General features: G+C 56.9%; 1 protein-coding gene across 3 annotated transcripts in view; it reads right to left on the minus strand.

Annotated features, from left to right (window-relative positions):
• The window catches only part of ASS1 (argininosuccinate synthase 1), a 51,933-nt gene that overhangs the window by 29,623 nt on the left and 9,481 nt on the right, over window positions 1–12,829 (minus strand). For all 3 annotated transcript variants that reach the window (XM_059410537.1, XM_059410535.1, XM_059410536.1), the window contains exons 5-7: window positions 9,400–9,588; window positions 3,574–3,630; window positions 1,463–1,537 (exon numbers count right to left, since the gene is read on the minus strand). In XM_059410537.1, the coding sequence (XP_059266520.1) occupies window positions 1,463–1,537; window positions 3,574–3,630; window positions 9,400–9,588 (321 nt within the window). The remainder of the gene's footprint in view (window positions 1–1,462; window positions 1,538–3,573; window positions 3,631–9,399; window positions 9,589–12,829) is intronic.

Genomic DNA, 12,829 nt, shown 5'->3' on the forward strand with positions numbered 1-12,829 from the left:
ATGGGTGGGGGGAGTGGAGTGAATGTGTGTGTGTGGCTCTCCTACCGCACCTTTTGGCCTTGGCAACTTGCGGGTCTTGAAAGCAGGGGGTTTTCAAAGTGCCATTGATTTCTGTCTTGGCAGAATCAGCTGTCTGATTCTGCATTTTGGACAAAGCCCACTTGCTGCTCAGTCATTCTGGTCATTTCCTGGGTGCAGAGACGCGGCCTCCCGGAGTGTGCCCAGGTTCCCCAGAGCTCCATGCGGTACCAGCCGCCCAGGGAGGCTCCGAGGCCTGGGACGCCCACACACACCCCGCCCCCACCCCGCCAGGGCCCCTCTCCTCACCATGCTTTCCTGCTCCAAGATTACGGGGGACGGAAGCTCCGTGAAGGGACTTCGCCCCCAAAATCTGGGAAGGCGGGCCCACAACACGCCTGAAATTCATCTTTGCTGGGACAACACCAGGAGTCGCTTTTGTTTGGGGCTTAACGGAAACGAAGGGCAAGGCACGGGTCACCCCGGCCCTCTCTTGAACCAGGAGTGAAGCGGGGCGGGGGTTCCAATTCATTATTCTTAAAGATGAACCGAGGCTCCATATTCTGTCTCAAGGAGAGGAAGGGGGGTGGGAAGCCTCACCCACCCCGGTTCTCTTAATAGCTCTGCGATTTGACAATTTGTTTGGCAACATATGGGCTTGCTCTTGTAAACTCCCCTCTTAATAATAAAACAACAGATGGTACAGGAGATCTTTCCTCCAAGCCCTCCAGGTCTTAATGGGATGCTGGCGGCCGGGGCCGGGCTGGGTCCCCGCCGCGTCCCCTGCCACGCGGCACCTTGGCTGCTGCAGGAGCTCACAGCCAGCCCCGGTGACTGCTATTTAAAACCCGAGCAATTTTCTGGTGTGTGCACCGAGTTGCTTTTCCCCAGTCTGATTGATTGAGGCTGTTTGTCAAGGGCTGCCATCGAGTCGCTAAAAAGAAAGGGACCCCGGGGAGCGGCTAAGGACCTTTGATGCAAAACTTCTAATATGTTTTATTGCAACTTGTACTTCAAAAGGGCTGGCTCGACAAAAGCCTTTGTCTGCCATGGCCCCTCGGAGCGCCTACCTGTCCCCGACAGAGAGCTGGGGACAATGAGCAGCCCCGTAATTGCCGGCCAGAGAGCACCTCCCTCACACCTCCCACAGGGGCGGAGGGAGAAGGGGAGGCAGACTGAGGACTCTCCGTGGAGATGCCCAGCCCAGGCAGTGACCGCACCTCTGCGGGGGCCGCCCCTCCGGGAACAGGTGCCACTGAGCTGCAGTGGGCGGGGTCAGCATGGGCAGAGATTCAGTATCCCCCCCCTACCCCCTCCTACCATTGCCCCAGAACGGGGATCGGCCCCCAGCCTGGTGCGACTTGTCCAGTCTGCCCCTCAAGAGGGCTAGGCCCCTGGGGGCAGCAGGCAAGGGCTGAGGATGTTTGGGGAGACGCAGCCATACCTTTGCATACTCCATCAGATCATTGCGGCCCTGGAACCGGTTGTAGAACTCGGGCATCCTCCAGGGGGCGATGACCTGGGTGCGGGGCAAGGGGTCAGGTGGCCCGGAGAGCCCGGATGTTGGCTTCTGTGGGCCCTTGACCCGGCAGAGCCGGCCTCTGTGCTGAGGGGCCTGGAACACCCACTGCTCACCTGGGGTCTCCAGCGAGGATACAGCCCATGCAGGCAGAGGTGCCCCACTAGGCAGGGGAAGGACAGGACCGGCTACACTGGGGGTGGCCCGGGCTCCGTGGCAGGAAGGCCCTGCGTCCCCTAGTTGGGTCCCTGTCCTTCTGGGCTTCCGTCTCTCTGAGACTTGGGGTTCAACCTTGACAGGCCTCGTGTTTCTTGCTGGCAAGGCCAGTACACCCACTCCCATGGCCTGGGGACTCAGAGGGGATGGACAGGGCTGCAGACGCTCCTGCTCCGGGACGGGGGGCCTGGACAACAGACGGTGCTCTCTACCCATTTCTCTTGCTTTCTCTCCCTCTGCTCCCCAGAGCCGCTGGGGGCGGGGAAGGAGGGGGCGTGGGAGCCTGACTGGGGGCACTGAGCTCATTTCACAGGAGCTCCATCAGCCTGGAGGTGGAAAGGCAGTCCCCAGGAAGAGCCCCCACCCAGCCCTGGAGCCAGCCGGGCCCCTGCCTCTGCTGGTGAGCTGTCCTGGGCAACCCCCACCCCTGCCCCCTGCCTTAGAATGAGAAGCCCCGGCCCTGGGAGCTCCCAGAAACCAGCTGTGGCCTTCCGCCTCCCCCCCCTTGCCTTGCCCTCTATGGACAAAGTTTCAGAAACAGGACACCTGGCCCCCCAAGCTACTGTGGGAACCGAGGGAGCGGGGGTCAGGAGAAAGCCCCCGTGGCTACCCGTCTGCAGGCGGCCAGCTCGCGGCCACCTCTGAGGACTTCTCAGCTGCCCAGTGTTTGGGGTCCGAAGGGGTCACTGAAGCGCCTTAGCTCCAGGCCACTCCCAGCCAGCAAGATGCTGCGGCTGGTTAAAGGGACAGGGAACGATGTTCCACTTAAAAAAGCATGAAAGGAAGAAAGATGGAAAAAAAGGGACCCCCCTCCTCCCCGAGGGCCCTGTCAGACCTTAGAAGGCAAATCTTTTTCAGCCTGAGGTCCAAGTGACCTCTGAGGAGCTTAGACCTAGGCCAGCGTGGCCCAGTCCAGTGGCACAAGCCACCCATGGCCCCTGGGGCCAGCGATGTGGCCGGTGCCACCCGAGACGGGCTGCCGCGGATCTCAAAGACTTGGGACAGGAATGGAACACAGCTCACGATGGATGTTTTCATCTCCGTGACAGATTGAATGAGACTATTCGGGTACACAGGGTTCCATAAAATATAGCATTAAAATGATGTCACCTGTTGCTCTTTATCTTTTTTTAATTTTCTTTTTGGTTTGTTTGTTTTAACAGGGCCGCTAGAAAAATCTAAATCCCCATAGGGCTCACATCGGTTACACACTATGGCTCTGAATGCCAGGAGCCTGGCCCAGGGCCTGCACTGAGTGGGCGCCTGGTGCATACCGAATGAAGCAAGGAAGGAAGGAGGGAAGGAGTGGATGGACAGACAGAGGGACACAGGCCCAGGGCCAAGGTCAGGCTGGATGGGCAGGGGCGGTTGATTCCCACCCCAGGGAGGGGCTCCAGGATGCTGGGGGTCAGACAGACAGACAGAGCTAGGGCCTTAGCTGGGTGACCCTGACCGGGGTTGAGTGGGCTATGAGAACCCCAGAAACAGGGCAGCAATGTCCCAGCCTGCACCCAAGAAGCTAAATCCGGGAACACTGAGGACACTGGCCAGAAGGCGCCGCATCTCTCTGTCCCACGCTCTCATCTCCCCAGACCCCTAGGTGGTACCTCTGGGAGGGGCTGATGGTCAGAGACAGTGCCGGTCCCCTGCGTCTGGCATGAACCCACGGTCTCTCCACAGCAAGACGGGCACCACCCACCCGGGGGATCAGGTGCCCTCTGTCCCGTTCTGTGGAAACTCCCGGACTCCATACCCTGCCCTCCCCCCACCCAGGGACCTTAGCTCCCAGCACCCACCCCGAGGGGAGGGCAGCATCTTACCTTAATCTGAGGGGCCAGTGAGTAGCAGGTGAGCTCAAACCGGACCTGGTCATTTCCCTGGAACACGGAGAAGGGGGTGGTCAGGAGCCATAGCACAGGGGCGGGGACGGGGGCCTGGGGGTCCGGGAGGCAGGAGCTGCCCCTCACGACTGCTGACCTCGGACTGGGGGGCTGCTCAGGGCAGGCCCCCTGCATGGCTCTCCTCTTACCCCAACCTCGAAAGCCCCCACGGTGCATACTCCCTTTGAAAAATGATGGTTGGTCTTAGAGGGGAAAGCCCAGCTCCTGCCCTCCGGGCAGAGTCAGGACAAGAACACAGGGCTCCCCGGGCACCCGGGTGTGACTGCCGCGACTTCTGTGCACATCGTGCTGTGTGACGTGTGTGTGCATGGGGGGGGGCACGTGTGCGGGGGCGTGTGGCAGGACGGGGACACAGGCATTTGGGGATGCGGCAGGGCACCCACACGTACCGTCGTATATGTACACGCTTCAGGGGCCCTGCGCGTGCCTGAGGCTGGGGGTCTGGCCCCGCCGAGATCCCGGTCCTTCCCCAGGCAACCCCCAGCTGCCTAGATCTCGGTTTCTTCCTCAAGTTTTCCTCCCCGCCTGGACTCATCCATGTCAATCCAGAGCCCGAGTCTGGGGCTCGGGCTCCGTGGTGCTTGCGCTCCTCATATCCATAAAACTGGGAAGCCTGTTGCCTCGGCGAACCTCAGTTTCCCCATCTACAGTCGCTGCCACGTGGCAGGGAATGGGTGGAACCAGGGGACCACTGAGGGCCCTTTATCCTCGGCTCTGCTCTGGGAAGCTGAGGTCCCAGCAGAAGGGACCAGTTCGAGAGCCCCCAGCCCCCACCCCCAAGGGCTGCGCGGCCTCTCTGCGCCCACGTCCTCCGCTGCAGACGGAAGCCTCGTGTGACCCCCCTCCCTGGCATGCAGACGCAAGGGCTGCCAGCGTCCTGCCTGCTTCCCATCAGCTCGGCACCCGGAGGGGGGACTTAAGCTGCGGAAATAACAGAGGGACCTTTCGCCTACTGTGAAAACTGCACGGGCCCAGCGAGGCGGCGGCGGGAATGACATGTTATTTTCCAGAGTCTTGTCAGGCGGCATGGAAACGCAGATCTCAGCCCCTCTCGGCGGAGGAGCCAGGAGCCCAGGGACTGAGGCTGCCCCCCAACCCCACCGTCCTGTGCCTCTCGGGGAGGGGGGGTTGAGCTGCGCCAAACCCGCCACCCCACTTGCCCGCCGGCCCAGCCCTGGCATGAGCACCCACTAGGCGCTTGCTGTCACTGGGGATAGAGCCACGCGGGGCCAGTGGGGTATGCACCCCGGCTTTCCGATGACAAGAGCGAGGCTCAGAGGAGTGATGTCACCTGCCTGGGGTCACACAGCCAGCAGACATTTCTGTCCTAAGACCTCACCTTCAGATGACTGGTCCGAGCTCCAGACTTAAACTCACTGAGTCCTCACAGCTGACAGCAGTCCCCCAGAAGGTAGGCTCTATTATTATCCCTGCCTTACAGGTGGGGAAACTGAGGCACAGCCAGGGACATGTGCCCAAGGACCCCATGGCCAGCCCAGTTCCTTCAGCAATGGCAGCTACCACGAAAGGCAGATCCATGTCAGACTTGGAAAGCACAGGGTGCTACATCTCCTAGTGATTTCTCCCCCCACGGCTTCATGTTCCCCTAGTACAATGGCAGCTTGTGCTTCCCTGGACAGGCCTGCTGGGCGGCTGTCTGCCCATTCAGACCCACATGGGGACACCCATCTGTTCCAGAGTCAGAGACCCTCCCAGAAGCCAAACAGCCTCTGTCCCGATGTAGAGCCAAGGTGGGTCCAGTCCCCCCGCCCCGCCCACTGAGCCCCAGGACCCTGTGCGCCAGGGCAGCTCCTGGCTGCTCTCCCGGGAGAGGAGAGAGCTGCACCCTCCACACCATGTGTGTCCACGTGCTGATACACGTACAGGCGTATGTAAGTGTGGGTGCAGCACCCACAGGGACCGGAGGGGGTGGGGGTTGGTGGGGGGTCTGCCCATCTGTTCCTGGGCTAACCATACAGATGGCGCCTTTTACAAAACTGCTCCCCATACCCCTGCCCGAGTCTGGCTCATATTTCCAGGCCCTTTTTCCAAAACTGGGCCGGGGGGAGGCCCCGGAAGGGCTACCCCAGCTTCTGTGCAGCTCTCCACAGGGGAGGGCAGTGGGTGGGGCGTGGAGGGTGAGCCCCAGCTTGAGCTCTGCAGCAGGTGGGCCCTGGGAGGGATGCTGCCTCCCACCTCCAGGCCTTTGCAAGGGCTGTTCCTGTGGCCTGGGGTACCCTTCCCCCTTGGTGTCACTGGCTAACTCTTGTTCCCCTGTGGTTCAACCCCCTGCTGGGTTAGGGCTCCTAAGTTCCTGGGTGCCTCCCAGAGCCCATGCATGGAGGAGGGCCAGTGCTGGATAAATCCTCGGGGAGAATGAACACACACGTGAATGCGACTTCTGGGAGGTTGGACGGGGGCTCCCGAGGCCCTGGTTTCCTCCATCAGCGACTCAGGAGCTGGGGCAGGTTGGGGGCTGAGTTTCCACATGGCCACAGCCTCAGAACTGGCCACGTCAGCATCTCCACCTGTGGGGGGAGCCCCGGCCGTCTGCTAATGCTCCAGCTTTTTCTGCACTGGGACCCCCTTGCCAAAAACTGCCAAGGGTCCTCTGGTGTCTCTCTGGGCTTGCCAGCCTGACCCCCCGGCCTCGGTTCTTCCACCCGGGGCCACAAGCCCCCCTCCCAGAATGTAAAGTCACAGACACTGGCCCCCAGCCACCAGGCCATAAGCTACGGCAGGCCACCGGCTCCTCTGCTCCCTAACTTCCTGCCGCAAACTTGGCATTTCTCTGGACCCCACCCCGGGCCTGCCTGGCTCTCCCTATTTACACCCCTCAGTTCTAGGAAATTGTCTCCAGAGACTTTGGGGGGGGGGTGGCTCTCCCTGCTTCTGTAAATACGGGAAACTAAGGCACAGCAGTAGGTCTTACCCAATAATCCCAGGGGAGATAGAGATCCAGGGTAGCACTCCCCTCCCAAGGCCTTCCAACATCTAGTCTTGGAGGCCAAAGAACGTCTGGAGGGGGTGTTCTTTTTGGAACCCGAGTCCTGCGGACCCCCAGTAGGACCCTAGGATCCTGGGGGTGATGGCCTTTCCAGCGGCTTTTCTCCAGTCAGCAACCCAACCCAAGGCCTCAAAGCCAAGCCTCTGGTGCCCTCCTGTGGTCAAACTGAGAAGCGCACACAGCAGCAGGTGGCTACTGGCAGCTTTGCGGAGGCTAGGGTAGGGGGTGTGTGTCTCCCAAGACCCTTGAATCTCCCAAACCAGGGCCAGACCCACCACATGCACATTCACTCCACCAGCCCTGAATGCCACCCATTCTCAGTCCTGGGGCTACCACTGGAGGGACCCTCTCCGGGCACAAGCCCTTCCAGAATCCTGATCTGGCCTCCGCTTAAACATCTCCAGGAACAGGGTGCTCACTGCTCAGCCCACTTCAATATGCGCAAATGAGATGGCTGGGAAACTTCTTTATTCCGCACTGACTTCTGTTCTCCCTGACTTTCCTCTCTGTACTGGAGCCCCCAGTACAGGTCTGACCCTCAGACGAGTGAGGCAGTCCCCTCCGGTCCCGAGTGAACCGAGCGGTCCCTGCACGCCAGCCCTGTGCTGAGCGCTTTTGCAGTTATCCTGCTCATCGCTCCCAAACTGCCCCATGAGCTAGTTCCACTTGCTCCCATTTTACAGACAAGGAAATGAAGGCTCATGGGGGTGAAGTCACACAGCCCAAAAGCAGGGAACCCGGGATCTGAACACAACTGCATGGGCCCTAAGCCCTGAGTCCTGGACCTCTGGGCTCCGCTCCACCCTGCCCTACAGCTCTCAGTGGAAGGCGACATGCACATCCCTGTCCAAACAGCCTGGCTCTGGCCTCCTGCTCCAAAGGTGCTCACGACTAGGCTGTTGGTGAGCGCTAGGGCCACGGGTCTGGGTGAGAAACCTGCCAGTTCCCTTCTTCCATAGAAGCCCACCATTTGAGTCCAGAACAATCCCAAACACCCCACTGGGGAAATCACTGGGTGCCCCCCATCTGGCCTGGGGCCCCCCTGTGCTCCAAATTGTAGGCCCTCAACATGAAGCCAGCCCTGATGGAGCCGGCTCTGGTTCCATGCTCCCAGGGAGGCCGTATTTCAAGGCTCCTGGCTCCAAGCCTTTGCACAGATGGATCCCTCTGCCGGGCACACCCTTCTCATCCTGCAAGGCCAATGTCTATAATCAGCCCTCCCTCCCCTGCCCGCTGCTCTGGCAGCCGCCTTATCACGCATCCCCTCTCCTCCCCTTGAGGGCAGGGGGAGCTCAAGAGCTCCACACCGTTGCCAGACCCAGCCCATGCCCAGCCCTTTCTAGAGGCCCAGCAGAAGCTTGCTGACCTATAGCCCAACGAATGAATGAACACATGAGCTCTCAGAGACACGAACCGGGGTCACCCTTGTTTGCAAGGCTACTCTGCAGTCGCATGTCCTCAGTCCTAATTGAGGCTGCAAGTGCCTTTAAATCCCAGAGAGCCAGAGCCTGGGTCAGGTTAGCACGAGGGTGCCGGTAATGTAGTGAGCTCCCCGTCACTGGGGCGTGTGCAGTCTACTGATGGTGAGGTTGTTAGGGAGCCAAGTCCTGGCCTGGGCTATTGGCTTGGTGTCCAGTGATGTTGAGAGCCCAAAACTACAATCTTCAGAGTAACATTGCCCAAGAGTTGCCAACACTGGACTCTTGTTTCCGGAGCACGGCCCCCTGTGGGATAGGGCGCTGAGGGCTCTCCTGCCTGGTGCCCCACAGGGCTCTGTCTCAGTCTGCACTGTCCACGTGGGGCCTGGAAGTCGGGGGTGCACCACAGGTGAGTTGTGCCCCCCCCCCCCAGAAGAGAAGTTGAAGCTTCAGCTCCCAGTACCCGAGAATGTGGCCTTATTTGGAAATAGGGTCTTTACAGAGGTGATGGAGTTAGGTTGAAGTTACTAGGGTGGGGGCTAATCCCCATATGACTGGGGTTCTTATAAAAGGAACCACAGAACTACACATGCCTGCAGGGCGGAGGAGGGACAATGCACGGGGAGAAGACAGCCATGTGCCTGGAGAACATCAGCGTTGTGTCTACAAGGGCGCAGCCATCGCTATAGAAGTCTGGAGAGGCCCGGAATGACGCCTTCCTAGCCCCCTCAGCGGGAGTGCGGCCCTGCCCACACCCAGGCCCCAGAGCCCAGAGAGACAATCCATTTCCATGGCTGGAGCCGCCCAGGGTGCGGTGCTGGGATGGAGCCCTCAGTGCAAATTAAGACCAGGAAGCCCCCTGCCCCTCCCCAATCCACCCCCGTTTTGCAAATGAAGAATCCGAGGCTGGGGGAGGGGAAGGGCCTCCCCAAGGACCACACAGCTGGGATCACCCCCTCTTTGCTAACGCGGGTTTCCAACCTTTTCCACTACCATCGTGTGGCAACCTGTGCTGTGTGACCTGGGCGGGTGGGGGATGTCCCTGAGCCTCCATGTGGAGTCTGCAAACTGCTCCCACTGTTGGCAGAGCCCGCCCACGGAACCCACAGCTCAGCCGCTTCCACTCCCAATACCCACCCCTACGTATCCTGGTCCTCCTGCTCAGACCCTGCCGGCCATCATGCCTGCCTCTCGGGGGTGTGGGGGACAGTGGGGGGCTGGCAAAGTGTGCGACTGCTCAAGGACCGTTGACCACCCTGGCTGCCTGAGTCCCGTTAGCGGGTTCACCCTGCCCCTCCTCCCCTGCATCCGCTGCCTCACCTTTCCTGTGGCGCCGTGAGACACATACTTGGCTCCCTCCCGCTGGGCGATCTCCACTTGTTTGCGGGCGATGCAGGGCCTGGCGAGCGAAGTGCCCAGGAGGTAGCGGTCCTCGTACAGCGCACTGGACTGGATGGCGGGCCAGATGAACTCCTCCACAAACTCCTTGCTGACATCCTCGATGAACACCTGCGGGGAGAGCAGCCCATGGGAGGGAGGCTTGGCAAGGATGGAGGCCAGCCAGAAGACAGAGCCCCAGGGGCCTCCCTAATGCCTGGCAAGAGGTACCTCCATTATTCCTTCTGTATCTGTAGTAGACATCATCAATCAATCCTAGCATACAGTGCTATTACTCCCTTCTTGCACTCATTGCAGACATCACTAATCAATCCTAATTTCCATCTAGCTGAAACTGGATATGGGTGTTTTTTCTTTCTTTTTTTTTTTTTAATTTATTTGACAGGCAGAGAGAGACAGACAATGAGAGAGGGATACAAGCAGGGGGAGTGGGAGAGGGAGAAGCAGGCTTCCCACTGAGCAGGGAGCCCAATGCAGGGCTCCACCCCACAAGCCTGGGATCATGACCTGAGCCGAAGGCAGGCACTTAACAACGGAGCCACCCAGGTGCCCCTGGATGTGATTCTTAAGTCCCTCCCAGCACAGCATTCTGGGCCCCAGATGGAACCTGTTGTCGCCTAAGACCTAGAGCAGTCCAGAGTAGAGAGTTATCCACAAAAGCTCTAAGCCAGGGATGATTCTATCCCCCAGGGGAAGTGTTCCCCAGAAACCATCTGGAGATATTTTTGGTTGTCACAGCAGATGGGCTGGGGGAAAGGGCTTCTGGTGCCTCATGGGTGAAGGCCAGGATGCTAATAAACATCCCACGTTGCTCAGGACAGCCAGCCACACACACCAATAGTGCCAAGATTGAGAAGCCCTAATCTAGAGGAATGGCTCTCAAAACGTAGACCTTGGACATCTCAAGACCCTTTCAGGGAGATGGAGCAAAAAGACTTTTTAGGGGTGCCTGGGTGGCTCAGTGGGTTAAAGCCTCTGCCTCAGGTCATGATCCCAGGGTCCTGGGATCGAGCCCCGAATCGGGCTCTCTGCTCAGCGGGGAGCCTGCTCTCTCCTCTCTCTCTGTCTGCCTCTGCCTGCTTGTGATCTCTGTCTGTCAAATAAATAAAATCTTTAAAAAAAAATCAAAAAGACTTTTTAGAGTGATCCTAAGGTGTTATTTTCCTTTTTCACCAGGTTGACATTCACCCTGAATTTGCAAAAGCAACGATGGCTACTCAAAACATAAATCAGGGCAGAGACACGGTCACTGCGTTCCCAAGGCCTCCACTCCACAATGAATATTTCACTTGAGATCTGTCTTGAAGCCGTAAAAAATTATGACTTTTGTCGAATCTCGAGCACAGAAGGTGAAATACACACAAAACACTTCTGTTGCATTCCAAAGTGAGTTACAAGCTCAACTAGCCACTTTTTTTTTTTTTCATAGAACATTGTTTTTACTGGAAAGAATGATAGACAAATTATGGTGCTTCAGACTTGAGCGTCTGGCCAACAGTTTCACAAAAATGAAGAAAACTGAGTATTTGTTGCCAATGATAAAATTCAGGCTTTCCAGTTAAAATTAGAATTATGGGCAACTTGCATCTGACAGCTTTCTCATATTTCTGAGTAATGGCAAGACTGACAAATGTGATATTTTGATATTTTATCATGAAACATACCGAATTTTGGGAGAGCTGCCTAACTCAATGAGATAATAGTTTTCTAAAGGACCAACGCATGATGTCGCACCATCTCGCATGGTGAAAAAAAATCCATCTGCAGGGCAAGATGGACCAGTGGATTTTAATGCATGAAATGTTCATTGTGGGGTTTCAGTTTCCCTGTTGCACTGATCTTTAAGAAACTACCCCTTGTTGACTTTTGATGTGGTATTCAAGGATATCTCCAACTCTCTGAAAAGGATTTTAAAATATTCCTCTCTTGGGGTGCCTGAGTGGCTCAGTTGGTTGAGTGTCTGACTTACGATTTCGACTCACGTCATGAGATCAGGGTCCTGGGATCGAGCCCCACGTTGGGCTCTGTGCTCAATGAGGAGTCTGCTTGGGATTCTCTCTCTCCCTCTCCCTCTTCCCCTCCCCCCCTACTCACACACCCATGCTCCCTCTCTTGAAAAATCTTTAAAAAAATAAAATACTCCTCTCTCTTCCAGTTGTTACATTCATGAGGCCATATTTTTTCCTGACACAAACCAAAACAACACATCACAAAATGAATGGCGACAGGGCTATGGGAATCCACCTGTCTTCTGTGAAACCAGACATTAAAGGGGTTTATAAAAATGTAACACAATGCTACTTTTACAAAAAACTCTTGTTTTGGGAATAGTTACTTTTCTGAGGTAAAAATGTCACTTACATTAACCTATAAGGTGTTTAATGTTTTTCTTTTAAAAATGGGTTAATATTGGGGCATGGCTCAGTGGGTTAAAGCCTCTGCCTTCAGCTCAGATCATGGTCTCAGGGTCTTGGGATGGAGCCCCGCATCAGGCTCTCTGCTTAGCAGGGAGCCTACTTCCCCATCTCTCTCTGCCTGCCTCTCTGCCTACTTATGATCTCTGTCTGTCAAATAAATAAATAAAATCTTAAAAAAAAAAAAGAAAGTATATGGGAGCCCCTGAGGGCACAAAGTTAAGGATTACTGATCTAAGGTAATGTACGAAGGCCGAATCTTTACATGAAAGCCCAGCTTATGTGAAAGCCCAGCTCATGTTCAACATTCACACGTTCTTCCTGCACTTTCTGATCTCTTGCTCAGACAATTCTTCTCTCTGAGACTCAGGGGACTCTTGACCAGGGAGGGATATCCAGTGTTAGGCACATGGCCAGTGATGGGATGCGGGACTCATTCATTCATTTTAAGGTACTAATTGAGCTCCTACTATGTGCCAGTCTTCTTTTCAGGTTCCAAGAACCCCACAGACGTACCCTACACAGGGAATCAGTTCTGGCCAAGCAGGTGGGCTGATGGCCTTTCACACCACCCCTGTTAGGTCCCCTTCGAGGGTGCTGGGGACATCCCCATGGGAGCAGCTCAGACTTCATGCTGTGAGCCTATATGGTGAACCACGTTGGCTCTGTTCACCATCTGGGCTCTGTACCCAGCAGAGGACCTGCCCGCCCCATGATAAGATGCTCAGCCAATGCACTGAACTCAACTAGAACTTTCTGATTCTGCAGAGTGGATGGAAGGAGGGACAGAGATCAAAGAGGAATGGGCAGGTAGGTAGATGAAGGACGGATGAAAGGATGGGTGGATGGATGCATGGATGTATGTATGGATGATGGTTGGATGGATGGATGGTTGGATGGATGGATGGATGGATGGATGGATAGATGGATGGATGGAT

The sequence above is a fragment of the Mustela nigripes genome, chromosome 9 (assembly GCF_022355385.1).
Source record: "Mustela nigripes isolate SB6536 chromosome 9, MUSNIG.SB6536, whole genome shotgun sequence".
In the NCBI taxonomy this organism is placed as follows: domain Eukaryota; kingdom Metazoa; phylum Chordata; class Mammalia; order Carnivora; family Mustelidae; genus Mustela; species Mustela nigripes.